The sequence below is a fragment of the Pongo abelii genome, chromosome 19, assembly GCF_028885655.2.
Source record: "Pongo abelii isolate AG06213 chromosome 19, NHGRI_mPonAbe1-v2.0_pri, whole genome shotgun sequence".
NCBI classification, from domain to species: domain Eukaryota; kingdom Metazoa; phylum Chordata; class Mammalia; order Primates; family Hominidae; genus Pongo; species Pongo abelii.
In genome coordinates, this window is record NC_072004.2 from 41,274,885 (window position 1) to 41,297,193 (window position 22,309).

At 39.8% G+C, this 22,309-nt stretch overlaps 1 protein-coding gene across 1 annotated transcript; it reads left to right on the forward strand.

Annotated features, from left to right (window-relative positions):
- Positions 1-463: 463 nt before the first annotated feature.
- On the forward strand, positions 464-19,289 carry WSB1 (WD repeat and SOCS box containing 1; the record flags this gene model as incomplete). Its single annotated transcript, NM_001133197.2, is given in 9 exon segments — positions 464-799; positions 8,202-8,370; positions 9,782-10,050; positions 11,185-11,316; positions 13,161-13,261; positions 14,129-15,653; positions 16,446-16,559; positions 17,921-18,028; positions 18,606-19,289. Coding segments are annotated over 6 exon segments (735 nt in total). The 3' UTR covers positions 14,153-15,653; positions 16,446-16,559; positions 17,921-18,028; positions 18,606-19,289.
- Positions 19,290-22,309: the final 3,020 nt, after the last annotated feature.

A 22,309-nucleotide genomic window follows, 5' to 3' on the forward strand; every position in this document is an offset into this window, starting at 1 on the left:
CCAAACAATCGCAGCTGGACAGGTGGTGTACAACGATGTTAATTTTCATCCTGTCTTTTTCATCAGTGCATCCTTCAGTTCCCTAGTACTTGTGGGCTGGGGAGTTGGCCAAATTGAGTGAAAACCTGAAATGTCTTTTTGTTCTTTTCAGTTCAGCCAGTTTAAGTTCCATGCAATCTTTAAGCTAGGAGGCTAATAATAACACAATTCTCTGCTTGCCCTTTTCAAAGCCACTTCAGCTTATAAACTCCATATTAGACCATCCAGGCCCAGAAGACGCCACCGGCCTACAGGCACAGTCAGCGGAACTAGCCTGGGCTGGATCCCCCCTGCGAGGCCCCCAGGCAACTCCCGCGCGCCCGCCCGGCTGGGGAGATCACGTCCTGTGCGTCGGGAAGCGGGGCCGCGGGCTGTGACGTCACGTGGCCGCGCCCCTGCTGCCCAGATATCTCCTGCGCCGCCCGCCATTTTGACTCCAGTGTCTTGTTTGCAGTCGGCGCGTTAAGGGAACTGTGTTGCTCCGCAGGCGCGAGGCTGGGTACAGGGTCTATTGTCTGTGGTTGACTCCGTACTTTGGTCTGAGGCCTTCGGGAGCTTTCCCGGGGCAGTTAGCAGAAGCCGCAGCGGCCGCCTCCGCCCGTCTCCGCTGTCCCCGGGCCCGGGAGGGACCAACTTCGCGTCACGCCCCTCAGCGGTCGCCACTCTCTTCTCTGTCGTTGGGTCCGCATCGTATTCCCGGAATCAGACGGTGCCCCATAGATGGCCAGCTTTCCCCCGAGGGTCAACGAGAAAGAGATCGGTGAGGATTGGGACCGTGGGTGGGCGAATGAGGGCCGAGGAGAGGCAGGGACTCCCCGGAGGAGGTTTGGGAGGAAGCGACTCCCGAGTCTGAGGGAAGAGGTCCAGTGCGCCAGGGCCAGCCCACTAGCGAGGAGGAGGAAGCCGCCTCGGTGGGAGTTGGCGGAGGGGTAAACGGCACCGACGTGGATGCAGCACCTACTGTGCTCTCTCGCGGTTGCTCTGTGGCTGGGGCGGGCAAGGACCCCGGTTTCTTCGTCGGAGGTCCGCGCAGGGTTCTTGTCTTGGGAGTTCTTGGCTCAGGGCATGACTGTCGAGTGGACAGGGAAGGGCCACTCAGGGACTTTAGGTTTACAATGGGGAAAAGTAAACTTGTGGGTTGTGAGCGGTAATGAAAGAGGGGGTCCTCGTGTGTACCAACCACTCTTAGATAGAAATGAGATGGAAGAGGTCCCAACAGCCTGGCAAAAGCAATACAGTGTTTTTAAAATGGTGTGGCCTTAAGAAATGCAGCGGTTCGGGGGAGGAGACTTTTAGAATTATCTTTCAAACACTTAAGGGAGGAGCTGGGTGGTTGGGTGGAGTGACAGAAGGAAAGCTTTTGTGCGGAAGAGGAAACTCTGGAAAAGGCTTTTCTGGCTTAGTGTCTAGCCCTGGCCGGCTCAGTAAAGGGCAATTAGTGTTGAAGGTTGTGCGTCCACACCTACTTAGTGGCTCCGTGGAAAGCACGTCGCATTATTTAAATCCTCTTTTAAAGTAAAATAACTGGAATAACGTTTGACGGTGTTGGGGGCTGCTGTACATTGGCTGATACACTTAGCAAACACTGATCTTACTGTGTTAAGTAATAATTAGCTGTGGCCGCTGAGCAGAGAGCATTTACATTTTCCTACTCTTGAAGTGAATATGTGCCTTTACTAAGTACAAGGAGGAGTTATTTCTAGAGAAGGGAAGAGGCTGAAGTAGCCAAAACGCCCACTATTTTGTATGCGGGTGAATTTTTAAATCTAGAAACAGCTGTTTTAGAATTCTGGACTTTAGTTGTCTTAGGGATGATTGATTAGGAAGGGACTTTAACCCTGGTTTTAATAACTATTTTTGAAGATACAAACAGAAAAAAAAGGAAAAAAATTGTAGCAGAGTTCACACAGAAAAAAGAAACAGAAAGATGCAAAGAACACAAAATTTGTGTCCAGTTATTATTTTAACTGTATTTTAAGACTAGAAAGTATGTCGCGAAGTGGGCCAAAGAACTCAAAAGTTCTTATCAGTCCAGTGGGTTTTTCTTTTACTTCACTACACCATAATGTTATAGACGAGTGATCTGCCTTTTTTTTAAATCTGTGTTTTACTTCATCCTGATAAACCATTTTGAAAACTTTCCGGTCCTGTTTTCTCTTTTTTTTTTTTTTTTTTTTTTGAGATGGGAGTTTTTGCTCTTGTTGCCCAGGCTGGAGTGCAATGGCACGATCTCGGCTCACTGCAACCTCTGGCTCCCGGTTTCAAGCGATTCTCCTGCCTCAGCCTCCTGAGTAGGTGGGATTACAGGCATGCCCCTCCACGCCTGGCTAATTTTTGTGTTTTTAGGAGAGATGGGGTTTCTCCATGTTGGTCAGGCTGGTCTCGAACTCCCGACCTCAGGTGATCCGCCCACTTCGGCCTCCCAAAGTGCTAGGATTACAGATGTGAGCCACCCCGCCCAGATTTCCGGTTCTGTTTTCTAAGAGATGGATAGCATACCTACATAAAGTAGAACCATCCACTAAGTGTTCCCCCACCAGCCGCCTGATTTCTCTTTTCTTTTTTTTTTTTTTTTTTTTTTTTCTTTCCATATTTAGGTCTCAGTGTTATTTCCTGGATATGGTATAAAAAGTTACTAGCTAAGTGCCAGATATCTAGAAGAACTTTTGCTTTTTCTGGCCTTTTTTTAACCCCAGTTTTTTTGTTTCTTTTTTTGAATTATCATTTGGATACAAGGTTGAACATTTCTCTGTGTAGCTTTTTAAATCTATGAATGAGGATTTACTTTTTTTCTTTTCTTGGGTGTTAATTAAAAGTCAAGCCTAGTTTCTCAAGGACATACGGAGAGTAGAGGCAAGATTTCCATGAATGATTAAATAATTCTATATGATACTACTGCCTTGAGCTACTGCCCTTTTTCACAAGGCACTGCCACAGATCGTCCCTTTCTGGTTATGAAATTTTGGGGAGGAATGTAAAGAAGGAGCTAAATCTGGTTTGCTTGGTTCAGCAGTGACTCAGATGGTATGTTACTATTTTACAGATATTAATAATGTAGTGTTGTATCTTACGGCTGATTTCCCATGGCAGCCTTTCCCTTAATAAGGCCATTAAATCATACATTTGTGTTGCTAACATTAAACAGTTATGTAATTAACTGTTTATTACATTAAACAGATAATGTAATAAAGGTTTAACTTAAAAATTTTTTTTCAAAGCACTTTATTACAAACTTTGTGCTAGGTTTATAAAATTGTACCAGTATTTAAACTGAGCACTTAAATCATTTTATTAAAGTGCCAAAGGCAATTTGATATACCTGTTATCCAGCAAAGAAACACAATCAAGGCAATTATTAGTAAATTTTAACAGATTAATGCATTTATTTGGTAGGTTTTATAATGGCTCTATTTCTTGAGTTTGTATATACTTGAGAATTATGTTATAAATGTTATTATTTCATTGTCTTTGCTATCTATTTGAACCAATTTTTTAGTAATTGTTACCACTCTTTTACTTTTTTTTTTTCCTTTGAGACTGAGTCTTGCTCTGTTGTCCAGGCTGGAGTGCAGTAGCGCAGTTTCAGCTTACTGCAACCTCCACCACTCGGGATCAAGCAGTTCTCCTGCCTCACCCTCCCGAGTAGCTGGGATTACAGGTTCGTGCCACCACACCCGGCTGATTTTTTGTATTTTTAGTGCAGACGGGGGGTTTCACCATGTTAGCCAAGCTGGTCTGGAACTCCTGACCTCAGGTGATCCACCGTCCTCGGCCTCCCAAAGTGCTGGGATTATAGGCGTGAGCCACTGCCCCCGGCCTACTCTTTTTTTTTTTTTTTAGACAGAGTCTTGCTCTGTCACCCGAGCTGGAGTATGGTTGTGAAATCTTGGCTCTCTGCTACCTCTGCCTCCAGGGCTCAAGCAATTCTCCCACCTCAGCCTGGGACTACAGGTTCATGCCACCACACTCGCTAATTTTTTAAATTTTTTGTAGAGACGAGGTCCCCTGTATATCCCAGGCTGGTCTCAAACTCATGGGCTCAAGTGATCCATCCACCTTGGCCTACCAAAGTGTTGGGATTACCAGTGTGCCTGTCCTATTACCACTATACACAAGGAGTTCCATGATTATGGTCAAGGTAGAAGAAAAATATAGAGTAACCTTAAAATACAGTCTAGGCCGGGCACGGTGGCTCATGCCTGTAATCCCAGCACTTTGGGAGGCCGAGGCGGGCAGATCACCTGAGGTCAGGAGTTCAAGACCAGCCTGGCCAACATGGTGAAACTCCGTCTCTGCTAAAATATACAAAAGTTAGCTGGGCATGGTGATGGGCACCATGATGGTGCATACCTGTAATCTAAGCTACTCGGGAGGCTGAGGCAGGGAGAATTGCTTGAACCCGGGAGGTAGAGGTTGCAGTGAGTGGAGATCGTGCCACTGCACTCCAGCCTGGGCAACAGAGCAAGCCTCTGTCTCAAAAAAAAAAAAAAAAAAAAAAAGTTTTGTATGAGAAATTTAGTCTCACTTATGCTTGCTAAGGGAGAGCTTAATTTTAGTCTCATTTACTAGATGTTCTTGAAATTGAATGCAAGGGCTGTTCCTCATATACAAGTTACATAAATATTCTCTGTAGAGACTTTTAAGTTGAATTTTAAAACTTGCTTTCCTTATTTGTGAACTTAACATTTTTTTCCTCCTAAAAATGCTTTAAAAATGTTTTTAAAATGCTTTAAAAATGTTTTCAAAGATAGATGTGGTTAAATAGGAATCCAAGTTAAAAAAAAAAATTGTGCCTGATGCAGTGGCTCATGCCTTAATCTCACCACTTTGGGAAACCAAGGTGGGAGGATCGCTTGAGGCCAGGAGCTGGAGACCAGCCTGGGTAACATAGCAAGACCCTGTCTATAAAAAATTGGTTTTTTGCCGGGCGCAGTGGCTCACACCTGTAATCCGAGCACTTTGGGAGGCCGAGGCGGGCAGATCACAAGGTCAGTAGTTCGAGACCAGCCTGGCCAACATGGTGAAACCCCGTCTCTACTAAAAAATACAAAAAATAATAATAATAATTAGCCAGGCATGGTGGTGCATGCCTGTAATCCCAGCTACTCGGGAGGCTGAGGCAGGAGAATTGCTTGAACCCAGGGGGCGGAGGTTACAGTGAGCCAAGATCAAGCCACTGCACTCCAGCCTGGGCGACAGAGCAAGACTGTCTTAAAAGAAAAAAAAAGTTTGTTTTTTGTTTTTGTTAAGTTAGCCAAGTGTGGGGACACGTGCCGGTAGTCCCTGCTACAGCTACGTAGGAGGTTGAGGCAGGAGGATCATTTAAGCCTATGAGTTTGCCTCTGCACTCCAGCCTTGGCAACAGAGCAAGACCCTATCTAAAAAATTAGGCAGGCAGGGGTTGCAAATTCAGAGGCCAGGCATATAAATAGAACCCTGGTAAAAGGAACAAATAAGGCTGTAGGTTTGGAAAAATGTAAGGAAACCTGGAGCAGCATGCTCTTTCTGAAATCATTTGTATGTTAAAGGTATCTGCAGGCATTTGAGGGTCACCAAGTTTGTGAATATTGTATTAAGAAAGTTATGTGGCTCATATCTGTAATCCCGGTACTTCGGGAGGCTGAAGGTGGGAGGATCACTTGAGCCCAGGAGTTTGAGACCAGCCTGGGCAACAAAAGGAGAACCTACCTCTACAAAAATAAAAACATTAACCAGGTGTGGTGGTGCATGTCTGTGGTCCCAGTTACTTGGGAGGCTGAGGCAGGAGGATCGCCTGAGCCTGGGAGGTTGAGGCTATAGTGCGCAGTTATTGTGCTACTGCACTCCAGCCTGCGTGACAGAGCGAGACCCTGACTCAAACTTTACCGCTAGTAAAGTTAACGTCATCTTATGCTGTGCTAATATGGGGTGGGTGGGGGACTCTGCTGCTTTGATTAAACCACACCTGAAGTATTGTGGTTAGTTCTGGGTGCCACTTTTATGAGGGCCACTACTAACTAGAATTTATCCAGAAAAGTATGATGAAGTTAGGATGGGAAATGGAGTTGAAACCATGTGGTCTAAGGTATGATTGAAAGGATAGAGATCTCTTAGCCTGGTAAAAAGATTCATTCATGGCTATCTTCAATATATAAATGCCATATGAGGATATCAGTAGGCTTATTCTCTTAGGTCAGAATCAGTACTGAGTGGGTAGAGTGGTAGGAGGAAGATTTTGAGTCATTAAAAGCGGTCTCAGTTGCACCAAAATAATGTAAGCCTTATTATGAATATCATAGAAAGGTAGGTCTCAGGCTTTTTGTTTTTGCTTTTTAAACCACATCTATTTGTTAAGGTGTCAAGAATTGAGCCGATAACATATTTAAATCACTTTAGAATGGGAGCATAAATGTGTGCTTTCATATTCATTCAGTAAATATTTACTGAGCACCTGTCATATGCCAGGTGCTATACTAGCTATTGACGGAGCATACATTCAGACTGAAGAAGTACATTTTGGGGGTGAGTGGGTGGGGGTGGGGGTGTATATGTGTGTGTGTGTGTGGGTGTGTCCATGTCCAGGTTCTCTAGCTATAGCAGTGTAAGTGGTTCTTACGTGAACAGCAATACATAGAATATATTAAAGCTTAGGTGTTGGAAAGTTTAAACCAGAAATACATAAAAATATATTATTATACACTGTACAATTGACCAGACAACTGACCACAAAATAGATAATAGGGAAAATTAAGACCAACCCAAAATAGGTGATACACTGATAAAGAGGCTCCTTTCCCCAAATTGAGGAAATTCTAGCTGAGTTTGCATGCATGCATTGCAGTATGAGCTTGTTGATCATGCTTTTTGTTAAATATGGAAGTAATATTCTCCATATACTCTGGTAATATGCCAATTTTTGTTAGGAATACAAAATTTGAGTAATCTGAATTTAAAATATATGACATTGTCCATTTTTTGTCCTTAAAAACCAAAATAATTCCATTTTTGAGTCAGTTTGAGGCCCATTAGGAAGACTCTTAAGGACCAGTATTTGAGAATCACAAATATAACGCGTTTTGGGTTTTTGTTTTTTTTTTTTGTTTTTTTTTTGTTTTTTTTAGTGACAGTCTTGCCCTGTCACCCAGGCTGGAGTGCAGTGATGCAGTCTTGGCTCACTGCAGTCTCCACCTCCAAGGTTCAAGCAGTTCTTATGCTTCAGCCTTCTAAGAAGCTGGGATTACAGACACACTCCAGCATACCACCATGCCCGGCTATAATGCATTTTCTTTTATTTTAGCTTTTTTTTTTTTTTTTTTTTTTGGGATGGAATCTCACTCTGTCGCCCAGGCTGGAGTGCAGTGGCACTTTCTTGGCTTACTGCAACCTCCGCCTCCTGGGTTCAGGCAATTCTCCTGCCTCATCCTGGGATTAGAGGCGCCCAGCACCACGCCCGGCTAATTTTTGTATTTTTAGTAGAGACAGGGTTTCAAACCATGTTGGCCAGGCTGGTCTCGAACTCCAGACCTCAAGTGATCCGCTTGTCTTGGCCTCCCAAAATGTTGGGATTACAGGTGTGAGCAACCACACGTGGCCTATAATGCCTTTTTAAAGCACTGGTTGGGAGGTTGGACTAGACAACCTGTAAGTCTCTTCTAGTTCTGAGGGTTTTGTGATTTTTGTGACCTGGGCCTGAAAAGGATAAAAATACTTGTTTGGATAGTGTATTTTATAGTGCTTTCCTTTGAGCAATGGTGTAATATTGTATTTTATGGTGAAGTATGGTTTTTGAAAGCTAAGAAACTTAATTTGGAAGATACTTTTCCTACCAACTAAGTTTAATTTCTTGCATTTTAAATGTTAATAATTTGTTGAGAACATAATACAATGCAAAAGTTAGGACTTTTGTAATTGTTAGGTCTAATTGGTCATTACATTATTATTGACCAGTTTTTTTAATGGAAACTTTCTTAAAAACTCTTGCATTGGGAAATTTTAGGGAAATCACTTTATCAAAACTTGGAGATAGTCATTATCATTAAGGGGTCTTCATATACTTCATACCCCCCGTTAGAGGATGGAATGCAGAACTCACTATACCCTGTCTGCATAGAAGAGGGAAGAAACTCAATCCCAAAGTATTGTTGGTTATATATGATATCCACTATTTTTATTTTTCCTTTTAGTGAGATCACGTACTATAGGTGAACTTTTAGCTCCTGCAGCTCCTTTTGACAAGAAATGTGGTCGTGAAAATTGGACTGTTGCTTTCGCTCCAGATGGTTCATACTTTGCTTGGTCACAAGGACATCGCACAGTAAAGCTTGTTCCGTGGTCCCAGTGCCTTCAGAACTTGTAAGACTGTTTCTTTTCTGTATTTTGTATCTGTTTGTGGAATTTACCATTTTCTCTCAGTGTAGGGTAATAAAAACATTTTGATAGTTAAGTTTTACTTTATAGATGATGTCGTGAGTTTTAATCATGGGCTGAATATATTTATTGGAAATTTTGTGTAAAGAATTCTTTGGGCCGGGCACGGCGGCCCAGGCCTGTAATCCCAGCACTTTGGGAGGCCAAGGCAGGCAGATCACTTGAGGTCAGGAGTTTGATACCAGCCTGGCCAACATAGTGAAACCCCATCTCTACTGAAAATACAAGAACTAGCTGGGCGTGGTGTGACACACCTGTAGTCCCAGCTACTCGAGAGGCTAAGGCAGAAGAATTGCTTGAACCCAGGAGCCGGAGGTTGTAGTGAGTCGAGATAGCACCACTGCACTCCAGCCTGGGTGGCAGAGCCAAATTCTGTCTCAAAAAAAAAAAAAAAAAAAAAAAAAAAAGCATTGTCTGGTCTTATTTATACATTAAGTTTTTCTGTATGTTAAAAGTCAGATTGTGTCTAACAAGTGTATATATATATATATTGTTGTGCCAGAGCAGGTGACTTCTGTGATGTGAAGCTTTTTGGATTCACTTTGGATTTTACATTTTGTTGGATAATCCTGGTGCATAGTAGTAGAGACAGGGGTTTCACCATGTTGGCCAGGCTGGTCTGGAACTCCTGACTTCAGGTGATCGACTCTCCTTAGCCTCCCAAAGTGCTAGGATTACAGGCGTGAGCCACCGAGCCTGGCCCTTTGTTGTTGTTGTTGTTTTTGTTTTTAATGGACTTATAGTCCCTCTGTTTGGGGTAAATTGAGTTTGGATGTTTGTTGAAAGTTTTTCTAAAATGTATCGTATGCTATATTGGATCTTTCCCTGCTTTTTTTGTATCTAGCAGACCTTCATGGTTATAGTCGCTAATGTTCTCATTACATATAACTTGAGGTCTGGAACCTATGAGAAACTGATCATTATGGTTTGAGGATTTTTTTTCCCCTTTAAGGCAATTTTCTGGTATCAGCTTGACCATATCTTAAGTTACTGGGGTTTTTTGTTTGTTTGTTTTTTGCTTATTTATACTTGTGTTTTTAGGTTGAAGGAGCACCAGTTGATTCGGTGGTTTTGAGGAAAATTTGGGAGGCAAATAAGTTATAATATAAATTGCTTTATTGTTGAACTTATACTCAGTCACTGAGAATTTCTATTAATGTCCTTCTCTCGTAGTTCAAATATCAACCTCTCCCTTCCTATCTATAGGATTCTATTGTTATTTGGTGTCATTATAATAATATAGAGGTTATTTTAACAAACATTTGTAATTATTCAATGTCCAGAGGAGTCCAGAGTGAATAATAATACAATTTCCATCTGACTTCCCCCACCCCAGTCTCTTGCATGGCACCAAGAATGTTACCAATTCAAGCAGTTTAAGATTGCCAAGACAAAATAGTGATGGTGGTCAGAAAAATAAGCCTCGTGAACATATTATAGACTGTGGAGATATAGTCTGGAGTCTTGCTTTTGGGTCGTCAGTTCCAGAAAAACAGAGTCGCTGTGTAAATATAGAATGGCATCGCTTCAGATTTGGACAAGATCAGCTACTTCTTGCTACAGGGTTGAACAATGGACGTATCAAAATATGGGATGTATATACAGGTATGGATTCATAGTTTTTAAAGCAAATGTATTATTTTATGATGCAGGGCGCTACTCATAGGCACTGGAATTGGGATTTGAGGATTTCAGCTTACTGGAAAGCAAGAATTGATGGCATAGGTGTGTCTTTATAATAGACCTGAATATCACCTCCTTCAGCTCATGATTTTAATTTAGGAAAATGATAGAGTTCATATTGCTTCATCACTCTTTAGAGAGTATTATAGTAGGAAAGGATTTTCTAGGGAATGTTTAGTTAGTTGTCCTTTATAAACTAGTTATTTAGTTAATGACTCACATGTCAAGGTGTTTTCTTTGTTTATGCTTTTTCAATGATTGATAGCTTAGAGGTTTTCGAGGTAAATCAGATTTCAGTAATCATCTCACCTTGGAAAGGTTTAGTGAAAGTTTAGATAGACTGAGAAGTTAAATTCTTCGGGCAACTAGAAATAAATGTGTTGCTTATTGCCTAAAACACTTTCTGGCGTATAATATGTACTCAAAAACGTAAAGGATTTTTAAAGAAGCATTAAAAGAACATGTACATTAGAACATAACAAGTGATATTAACATAGGTGATAATGAGTCAAAATTTGGGTTCTTGAAAAAGATAAGATGAACACATAGATTGTCTTAGAAAACAAAGCTCTTACATTATTAGTTAAATACATTTTTTTCACTGGGATCATGTTTGAAAACTAAAGTTGTGGGATAACTTGTATCTTTTGAGGAGCTTAACATTCCTAGGCCAGGGAAATAACAAGCAAAGAAATAATTTGATTTTATATTTTAAAGTTCATGCCTGTAATTCCAGCACTTTGGGAGGCCAGAGCTGGGGAATCACTTGAGCCCAGGAGTTCTAGACCAGCCTGGGCAACATGGTGAGACTCCATCTCTCCAAAAAAAAAAAAAAAAAAAAAAATGCCAGCCGTGGTGACTTGTAACTATAGTTCCACCTATTTCAGAGGCTGAGGTAGGGGGATTGCTTGAACCCAGGAGGTCGAGGCTGTAGTGAGCCAAGATTGCACCATTGCACTCCAGCCTGAGTGACAGTGAGACCCTGTCTCAAGAAAAATAAGAACAAAACAAAAATATATTAATACTGTCTTTTTTTCCCTTTTCTATTATATTTAGGAAAACTCCTCCTTAACTTGGTAGATCATACTGAAGTGGTCAGAGATTTAACTTTTGCTCCAGATGGAAGCTTGATCCTGGTGTCAGCTTCAAGAGACAAAACTCTCAGAGTATGGGACCTGAAAGATGATGGTATGTCTTTTTTTCCAAGCTATGAACTAGGATTTGTTTCTTGATACTACTATTGAGAGGTGTTGGGAACATGTGGGGCATTTGACTTTAAAAATGGCATGTGATCAAAGTTCCTTTTCTCTGCCTAACACTTAGGTTCCTTTCCTGAATAGATCAAAGAAAAACATAAATGTGACCCAGAATACGAGCCAACAGTTATTCGAAGTAAATGATCTGATATTATTCAGAAACTAACCACATAAATCTGTATCAACTATCTGAGGACCAAATATGGATCAGGTTTAGGGTTTTACAGGAACCAGTCTGTGTTTATGTCCTCTTAGGGAGGGTTATTAACTTAACTGCATTGGCTTAGTGAAAATTTAGATAGGTCTTGAAGTAACTTATTATCTAATAAAATTTAAATTAAAACATGACCTACATACCAGAACTTATGTGAATATTAGTAAACGTTATAATAAATTGGCTAGGTTAAGAAATGCTTTTATAAAAAGTGAAAGATTTACTGTCCAATACAATAACGTTGGTGTCAAGTACTCACCTTTCTCTAAAGCCTTACAAAGTTTTGGAGATGCTACCTCATTTAAGATGAGCATCTCTTCCCTTTCTCAGTCCCTAATGAAAGAGTGTATATGTTTAACTAAAACCTTAAATTTAAGGTCTGTTGGTGCTCTAACAGCCTCAAGCTGGAGGTTAACAGGCTTGCCTAGGGGTAATAAAGCTTAAATTGAATTAGTAGGAAACAAAACCCTCAGATCTGGAGATGTTCCAGCTGATAGATAGTAACCATTCCTTAATAAAGTTCTATGCTAACATTAACAAATCATGAAGGACCTTCTCTGCGTTTTATCTGCTCAGCTGTTGAGGTGCAAAGGGATCCCAACAGTTGAAATATTTTAATAATTTTTTTATTTTGCATATCGAATGATGCTTGTTTATCTCAAACTAATTTCAGCAACGTACATGTTTTAAGAATATAGGCTTAGTAAAATATAAGCTCCAATATAGTGGGGTCCTTGCCTTATTTCCAGTTATATCCTCAGTGCCGGCATAGAGCCTGGCATGCGTAGGCACTCAGTAAGTATTTGTAAAACTAAGAGTTCAGTATACTTAAGCATAGTTGTGTGCTGTGGGTATAATACACAGGGATTTTGGAGTGAGTTGTAGGTTCTCAAAAATGAAGAACGAAAAGGCGTTTTGAAGATAGTCAAGTTTCTTAACCTTGCTGTTGTGTTCCAGTTGCTTAACTTTTAAAATAAGGGGATTGGACTAAAAGAATTCCGTCTTTTTTTTTTTTTTTTTTTTTTTTTTTTTGAGACGGAGTCTCGCTCTTTCACCCAGGCTGGAGTGCAGTGGCGAAATCTCCGCTCACTGCAGCCTCTGCCTCCCAGGTTCAAGTAATTCTTGTGCCTCAGCCTCCCAAGTAGCTAGGATTAACGGCATGCGCCACCATGCCCGGCTAATTTTTTAATGCTTTTTAGTAGAGATGGGTTTCACCCTGTTGGCCCGGCTTGTCTCGAATTCCTGGCCTCAAGCGATCCGCCCGCCTCAGCCTCAAAGTGCTGGAATTACAGACAAGAGCCACCGCGCCAGGCCCCAGACTTTTTCTTGAAGGGCTAGATGTTGAATATTTGAGGCTTGTAGAGCACAACATAAACACATGGACAGGATTGTGTTCCAGTAAAATTTAAAACCTAAGCAGCTGGTGTATATCGGTAACCCTTGTTATAGATAAATTGCTTTCTGCTATAAATGTTTGTGATCCTTTGATTTACTGCTGTTTTGAAATACTGCTCATTTGAAGTAGATTCTAGGGTTAATACAGATTATTTCTTTTTGTTCAGGAAACATGATGAAAGTATTGAGGGGGCATCAGAATTGGGTGTACAGCTGTGCATTCTCTCCTGACTCTTCTATGCTGTGTTCAGTCGGAGCCAGTAAAGCAGTACGTGTCAAAGTTCTTGTACATTCATTATGATTTGGATTATGATAATGTGTGCATAATCATTTTAAATCTAAGTAACCTATGAAGTCTGTGCTCGGTGTCATGACTATTTTAAATGTTTTATTTCATGATGGGGGAGAATTTGCATGAAGGAAATTAAATATAGTTATTGATTGCCAAATGAGAAGTTGGATTGTTTTTAGAGATAATAGACAAAATGGGCATATCAGGGTTTGGTTTTTTTTGTAAGTCTAGAAAAGTTTATGTGCTGTAGAAGAGATCTAGTCTATATGTTAAGACATTCCCTTGCTAATTATTTTCTTCTCTGTTGTTCTATTTTTTTGGTCCAGTTTGCTGTTTTTAAAGTTTTGAGTCCCAGCTGGTCCTGTACATTTAACTGAAAAAAAGTAACTTAAAATAATATAAAAATAGCACTCATGTATGTCTTAGAGTTAAGTTATAGGTGAAATTTGATATTGTTTGCCTTACATAGCATACCTATAGACAGCTTAAGTAAAGTGACTGTTAAGAGGGTTATGCTTATTGATGAACTCTTGTAGTTGTTTACCAGCTTTAAGTTAGTATAGTTAAATTGATCTCAGTAGCTTCAAGTATTTATAAAATGGTTGAAGTCCAAATACATGTGATAATTACAATATACTTTGAATTAATGGAGGGTGGGAGGCTAGTTGAAATGCATTTTATTTACCCAAGGAGTATGTTAAAATGATAGTTATAAATGTTGGAAGTTTAAAGCAAGATACTCAGTTTAGTTCTTTACAAATCATAAGAAGAACAAAATTAGATGTTGACATTGCTATTTTAGGCTGTGTGTTTTCCATATGCTTCTTGCTTTCCCTGTCACAGGTGGTGGCAGCAATATTGGTGTGATTGAGGTTATGCTGGCACCACTCGCACACAGGCGCACAATGGTGTTAGCTGGGCAGAAAGAGTGGCATCTCTGGCTACCGGGCTGGGGGCGACCTTTACCATAGGATGAAGTAACCTTGCATTCGGCTGCAAGGTGTACTGTACGTACACAGGTGCTGGTCGATGTCCACTTTCTGCTTTTCTTTCTTTCTTTTTTTCTTTTTTAAAGTAATTTCCCCCACAGTAAAATACACTGACTCCTGAGTAAATTGATTTTCCAGTTTTATGGAATTGGGGGTCTGACAAGTGAAACCAATTTAATGTAAAGTATTTGGTTTTCAAATGGTTTCTCTGTGCTATTTTTTGGAATTCTTTAAGATTCCAGAGATATCTTACGTCTTTGATTCCATTTAAAATTTGTACTTATTTTCTTTTAGAAATAATGTATTGTGTCTGTGCAGAAAAAAAAAAGCAAAAAGGATTGCTTTACTCCAAGAGGAGAGATTGTCTTATTAGGATAAACCTCCAAGCTCACATTTAATATAACAGACTGAAGTAAACATTAGAATCCTGCTTAGAGCTATTCTGCACAGTTAACTACTGATCTTTAGAATCTAAAATTGTATATGAACTTATTCTTAAATAATTGAAACGTTTTATATTCAAATGACTTATGATTGTGGTTAGTTTGGGGAAAATAAGATGGTTAAATTTTGATTTATTGAAATGTAATTGTATTATTTTCATAAAATAGCATTTTCATTTTGTAATGTGGTTTAACATCCTTGTTGTTTGCCAAAGAAATTTCATTTGGCTGTGAATATTCTATTTGCTTGCAGTATCTGTTTCTCTTCCTAGGCTCAAGTTGGTGACCCAAGCCTATTGTAAACAAGTGATTATCTCAAAGGGAGATGCCAATGGAGTAACAATTTGTTAACCTTACATTTTCTGTCTGTATATTTTTTTAAAAATCTGGTAGTTTCTGGAAAAAAAAGAGAAGGGGGTTTGTAGTACTTAACCCTATTTATTTCCGTATATTTTAGTTAATTAGTTTTTGGAATAAATGGATTTCAGTATAGCTTTGTGGTTAAATTGCATTGCCTTTATGTTTAGGCTTATTTTTAAATTAACATTTAACAGAAACATTTGAAATAGAATTTGCATGTCTGCCTTAATTAACTTAAAGACTGATTTTAATCTGACTATGACACTGAGCATATTCTTTAAATTACTCATAATTTATAATGCTTAATATAATCTTAATTAAATTTAGCAGTTTTAGTTTAAGATGTGCCATTTTGTCCTCTGTATGTCTGAATGAAGCTATAACATTTGCCTTTTTATTGCAGGTTTTCCTTTGGAATATGGATAAATACACCATGATACGGAAACTAGAAGGACATCACCATGATGTGGTAGCTTGTGACTTTTCTCCTGATGGAGCATTACTGGCTACTGCATCTTATGATACTCGAGTATATATCTGGGATCCACATAATGGAGACATTCTGATGGAATTTGGGTGGGTACAGCATGAATTATTTTAGTCTATAATTCATCTCCACCTATCAAGTTATGTGAATAATTACAATCACCAACATATGAAACCTAAAATTACAGTCTATTCTAATTCAAAATTTTGGTATTATTTAAGCCCTTGACTAATGTAAAGCCTTCGATATAAATTCTAAAAGTAAATTTGGCTCTTTTGATACAAGTCTTGCTACTTAACAGTACCCAGCTCTCTATAGAAGTACTAATTATGTTTAGAGTTTTTGTTGGAGAAAAACAGTTAAAACCAAAGTTGGACTTAATCTTACTATCTTAAATCATAAAAGATTTTTTTTTTTTTTGAGACAGAGTCTTGCTCTGTCGCCGGGCTGGAGTGCAGTGGCGCGATCTCGGCTCACTGCAACCTCCACCTCCTGGGTTCAAGCAGTTCTCCTGCCTCAGCCTCCTGAGTAGCTGGGATTACAGACACCTGCCACACCACCCCTGGCTAATTTTTGTATTTTTAATAGAGATGGGGTTTCACCATGTTGGTCAGGCTGGTCTCTGTCTCTTGATCTCGTGATCCACCTGCCTCAGCCTCCCAAAGTGCTGGGATTACAGGCATGAGCGACTGCGCCCAGCCATAAAAGATTAGTTCTTTTCAGGTGACTTTAATTTGGATGTATCATCTCTACTCAGTCTTCTCAGTTATATTAATTAAGGCTACTTTAAACACTATTCAAAGACAGATGTACTTTGTACCTGGGTAATTTTGTTTTCTTGAAGTGACTGATATCCACTGAAAACATGTATTTGACCTCAGGCACCTGTTTCCCCCACCTACTCCAATATTTGCTGGAGGAGCAAATGACCGGTGGGTACGATCTGTATCTTTTAGCCATGATGGACTGCATGTTGCAAGCCTTGCTGATGATAAGTAAGTATGTGCATTATAGCTTGACTGACTTACCGTTACCTTTTACATTCTTAAGCCTTAAAGCCTTTCTGCAGTTAAGAATTTTAATGTCTCTTCCTCAACACAAGCCCCTGGGAGGTTTTGTTGTGTCTTAAAGAATATCAGCCTGAACAGTTATCTGTGTAAACTAAAGATAATGCATGCCTCTCCCTGTGTTCCTTGTTTAACTTGTTTAGGCATAGTGGGTTGATTTTTAGTCAGCTTTTAGCCCAGCTTACAGAGATTTTTTAAAGTAATGTCTTAACAAAGGTTGAAGCAGAAGGAAATTTCTAAAGTGAAACAAATAGTAAAACCAAAAGAATTACAAATAAATAGTAATTTGTATCCACCACGATTGAGATTAGAATATGAAATGTCACATGAATGAGATGTGCTGCTTATTGGTAAGAAGCAGAAACTAGTTGCAGCCATCTCATTTTCACATCCTTTTATCATACAGTGTTCATGCATATAGCATTGAGTAGTTTGGTGACATCAATTCATAAGGCAGCTCTTCTCTTTCCAGAATGTTAGCAAACATACGGAGAGAGGTTTTTTTTTGTTTGTCTGCAACCATTGTTTTCCTGTTTGCTCAGATAGATTCTGCATGTCAGTTCTCTGCTGTATTTGTAGACACACTCAGCCTAGGTGAAAAGCTTTTTTTCCTTTCCTGGTTTTTTTTGTTTGTTTGTTTATTGGAGACAGGGTCTTGCTTTGTTGCCCAGGCTATAGTGCAGTGGTGCAATCACATCTCACCACAGCCTTGATTTTCTGGGCTCAGGTGATCCTCCCACCTCAGCCTTCCGAGTATCTCACACCACAGGGGTATACCACCACACCTGGCTAATTTTTTAAAAAAATTTTTGTAGAGACAGGGTCTCCCTGTGTTGCCCAAGCTGGTCTTAAAGTCCTGGGCTCAAGCAGTCCACCCACCTCGGCCTCCCAGAGTGATGGGATTATGGTTGTGGGCTACCAGGCCCACCTAGCTTTTAAAAATGTCTTGGGAGAAGGGTGAAACAGACTAGAAGTTGATTGTATTGTAAGTGTAGGAAAGTAAGGAGAAAGTCCGGGTGTGAACATTCTAGGTTTGAACACTGGGAAGGAGGGAAGGCAGCCATGCATTGTAGTCTCTTAAGTGAAAGTTTATCCAATTTACCAACTGGTATTATAGACCTTAAAGTATTTTGTAATTGTATAGCGCAAGTTAGAATAATTGCCTGTTGGTGTGATTTGTGTGTGTATTTTGTGACTCATAACTCAATGGCGTTTCTTTCTAAATTTTAAAAAAGTTGCTTTTACCTTACATTTTCTACAAGATACTAAATAATTTATTTCGTTTTCAGAATGGTGAGGTTCTGGAGAATTGATGAGGATTATCCAGTGCAAGTTGCACCTTTGAGCAATGGTCTTTGCTGTGCCTTCTCTACTGATGGCAGTGTTTTAGCTGCTGGGTAAATACATTTTTCTCTTTTTTTTTTGAGATGTAGTCTCCCAGGCTGGAGTACAGTGGTGCAATCTCTGCTCACTGTAGCCTCCGCCTTCCAGTTCAAGGAGATTCTCCTGCCTCAGCCTCCCGAGTAGCTGGGACTACAGGTGCACACCACCACTCCTGGCTAATTTATTTGTTTGTTTGTTTTTCCAGTAGAGTCGGGATTTCACCATGTTGGCCTGGCTGGTCTCAAACTCCTGACCCTGACCTCAAGTGATCTTCCCGCCTCAACTTCCCAAAGTGCTCGGATTACAGGCGTGAGCCACCACACCTGGCCCATTTTTCTGTTTTCTTTAAGGGCCAATTTAAGGTGGCTTTTAGCAGCTAGTAATTTATTGTCAGTAAAATTCTAATAAGTGTTCTTTATAGTAGTGTTACCTTGTCATGGAATACATCATTGGTTAGTTCTTCCTAGTTGGGTTTTAATGTGAAGTTTGTGACTCCAGTACTCACATGTGTTGGATAATAGTTGTTTGAGCTGTAGCAACACTGAAATACATACACTTGGGTGACTAAGCATGTGCTTTGTTTCTGTTTAGGACACATGACGGAAGTGTGTATTTTTGGGCCACTCCACGGCAGGTCCCTAGCCTGCAACATTTATGTCGCATGTCAATCCGAAGAGTGATGCCCACCCAAGAAGTTCAGGAGCTGCCGATTCCTTCCAAGCTTTTGGAGTTTCTCTCGTATCGTATTTAGAAGATTCTGACTTTCCTAGTAGTAGGGACTGACAGAATATACTTAACACAAACCTCAAGCTTTACTGACTTCAATTATCTGTTTTTAAAGACACAGAAGATTTATTTAATTTGATATGTTCTTCTACTGCATTTTGATCAGTTGAGCTTTTAAAATATTATTTATAGACAATAGAAGTATTTCTGAACATATATAAATTTTTTTAAAGATCTAACTGTGAAAGCATATACATACATGTATATATTTAGATATAAGCTGCTATATGTTGAATGGACCCTTTTGCTTTTCTGATTTTTAGTTCTGACATGTATATATTGCTTCAGTAGAGCCACAATATGTATCTTTGCTGTAAAGTGCAAGGAAATTTTAAATTCTGGGACACTGAGTTAAATGGTAAATACTGACTTAAGAAAGTTGAATTGGGTGAGGCGGGCAAATCACCTGAGGTCAGCAGTTTGAGACCAGCCTGGCAAACATGACGAAACCCTGTCTCTACTAAAAATACAAAAAAAAAAAAAAAAAAATTAGCCAGGCGTGGTGGTGCACACCTGTAGTCCCAGCTACTTGGGAGGCTGAGGCAGGAGAATTGCTTGAACCCAGGAGGTGGAGGTTGCAGTGAGCCAAGATCACACCACTGCACTCCAACCTGGGCAACAGAGCGAGACTCCATCTCAAAAAAAAAAAAAAAAAAAAAAAGTTGTGTTGCCTCATAGGAAGTGTATTTGGTTTTGTTGGAGAGTGTCAGACTGACCTGGAAGTGAAACACAGTTTATGTACAGGGAAAGGATTTTATTATCCTTAGGAATGTCATCCAAGACGTAGAGCTTGAATGTGACGTTATTTAAAAACAATAACAACAAAGAAGGCAGAGCCAGGATATAACTAGAAAAAGGATGTCTTTTTTTTTTTTTTTTTTTACTCCCGCTCTAAACACTGCTGCTGCCTTAATTTTAGAAAGCAGCTTACTAGTTTACCCTTGTGGTATAAAGTATTATAAATTGTTGTGAATTTGAAGAATCCATCTACTGTATTATTGCTAAATATTTTGTTTGTACTAAGGGACAATTATTTTAAGACCATGGATTAAAAAAAAAAAAAACAACTCTGTTTCTGCAGGGGATGATATTATGATATTGGTGAGTTGCCAAAGAAGCAATACAGTATATCTGCTTTTGCCTTCTGTTGTTTATCTTACCTGCAGATATTAAGAATGTATGCATTATGTAAAATGCTCAATTATATATTTTTGTTGAGTTTTTTAATTAAAAACTTGTAAAAAAAAAAAGTATATTGCAAATGTTTCTTAAATAGGTTAGGTGGAGTACTTTCTCTCTGTCTCCATTGTAAGGTTGATGGTACACCACAGGCAAATTAAGCAAAAAGGACAATGAAGAAAGAATGCAGGACTCAGGCACTGCTCTAGAGTTCATTCAGGGCTCCCCGAGTGCAGCAGCTCTTATGGTGGTTTTGTTTTTAGGAGAACTGTTGTAATAATGCATATTTTAAAAGCATAGGGAAGCTCTAGAACACAGGAAGGTGACTACTAAGCAAGAGAAAAATATCTTTTAGTGGGGAACTACCAGCCTATAGTAAGCCTATCTGGTTAAAGTAGTTATTATGAAAATCTAGCAGTCTGGGTCCTTTGAGAAGGCATAAAAAAAGCAAAGCTCTTATGAGCCATGTGTGATTTTGAAGACTCATTTCCACTGAGAAATTATTTGGAAGTTTCTATAGTTAGCTCTGTTAAGGAATGTAAAAATTTATAGGGGGTGTAGGGTTATCAATTTGAAAGCCAGTAGAAAATCTGCTCAAGTTACTTCTTGAGGATCATCTGTATTATACAAAAAGAAGCACAAGAAGCATCTAATCTTTATACTTCTTGTGACTTTTTTTCCCCTGTATTTTACTTTGTAATATATCGGCTTTATAATTTTAAAATACATTGGCCGGGCACAGTGGCCCACACCTATAATCCCAGCACTTTGGGAGACCAAGGCAGGTGGGTCACTTAAGGCTGGGAGTTCATGACAACCCTGACCAACATAGTGAAACCCCTGTCTCTACTAAAATTATAAAAATTAGCTGGGCATGGTGGTGGGTTCCTGTACTCCTAGCTACTTAGGAGGCTGAGGCAAGAGAATTGCTTGAACTGGAGAAGTGGAGGTTGCAGTGAGCTGAGATCACGCAACTGCACTCCAGCCTGGATGACAGAGTAAGACTCTAAATAAATAAATAAGATACCATTACTTTTCACACCGTTGCATTATTTTTACTTTCCACACCAACATATCCAGTCTAGTAAAAACAGCTTTTTTTATTTTTTATTTTTTTTGAGACGGAGTCTCGCACTGTCACCTGGGCTGGAGTGCAGTGGTGCGATCTTGGCTCACTGCAGCCTCCACCTCCTGGGTTCAAGCAATTCTCCTGCCTCAGCCTCCCAAGCAGCTGGGATTACAGGCGCCGCTCCCCCCCACCAAACATGCCCAGCTAATTTTTTTTTGTATTTTTAGTAGAGGCGTTTCGCTATGTTGGCCAGACTGGTCTCAAACTCCTGACCTCGTGATCCTCCCACCTCGGCCTCCCAAAGTGCTGGGATTACAGGTGTGAGCCACTGAACCTGGCCCAAAACAGCATTTTTGGAAGCTACATTCTCTGAGATGCTCACCTGTTTGCCACCTCTTCTCGTGAAAACCATAGTGCATGCCAGTGTGAAAGGAAGATTGTAGCATATATGTCAAGTAGAAACATGTTTGAATTTTCCATTTGTCTGTGGGGAAGAAGGTAATAACAGTAATAATAGACTGAAGAACCAAAGGAAAATAGGGAAGACGTTGTTGATTATGGACTTGGATCAGATTCTAGCTACATGATTTGAAAATGACACTGCCTCTTTCTCCTATTTTGCCACAAGCCTGTCATTTGGAGAACTGGCAAGAGATCATTTATGTTCAGATTTGATTTTCTGTTTTAGAATCCCATGGAGTACATGTGAATATAGGAAAATCATACTCAGCAGCCAAGCTATATCCTTTTGCAATAATGAAATCACTTTAAAACCTATAACTTGATCTTAGGTTGGCAAATCTTAACGATCCTTGAAATTTCCTGCCTGCTGTGACTATGATAAAGTTGGATTCAACTGGTTTGCACTGCTCTTGGATCGGCAAGACCAAAAAAGGTTGGACTGCACTGTAGCATGCTTATGGGTTGAGGCAGTGGCAGAGGCAGGGGACTTGGCTGTCAGCCAGCCAGCACAGGCGTAAGAAAATAGCATGAGAAGTTTCACGAGCCGGAAACCATTGAGACAGTGATTACAACCTCCATATTAATCAGATGAGGGTTTGTAGGTGACATAGCATTTTACCCAAGTAATTCTGAACAGACTGTGGCTTATGATAATACATTTTAACTAGCAAGTGTGTAGACTATAAAACAAATATCTAGAGTTATATATGGATGTACTATCATTTGGTGATAAAAGCATAGAAAAAGCATAAGTTGGAGTATACTGGGGTTTTTTTTTTTGTTAAATTCTTTTCCATCA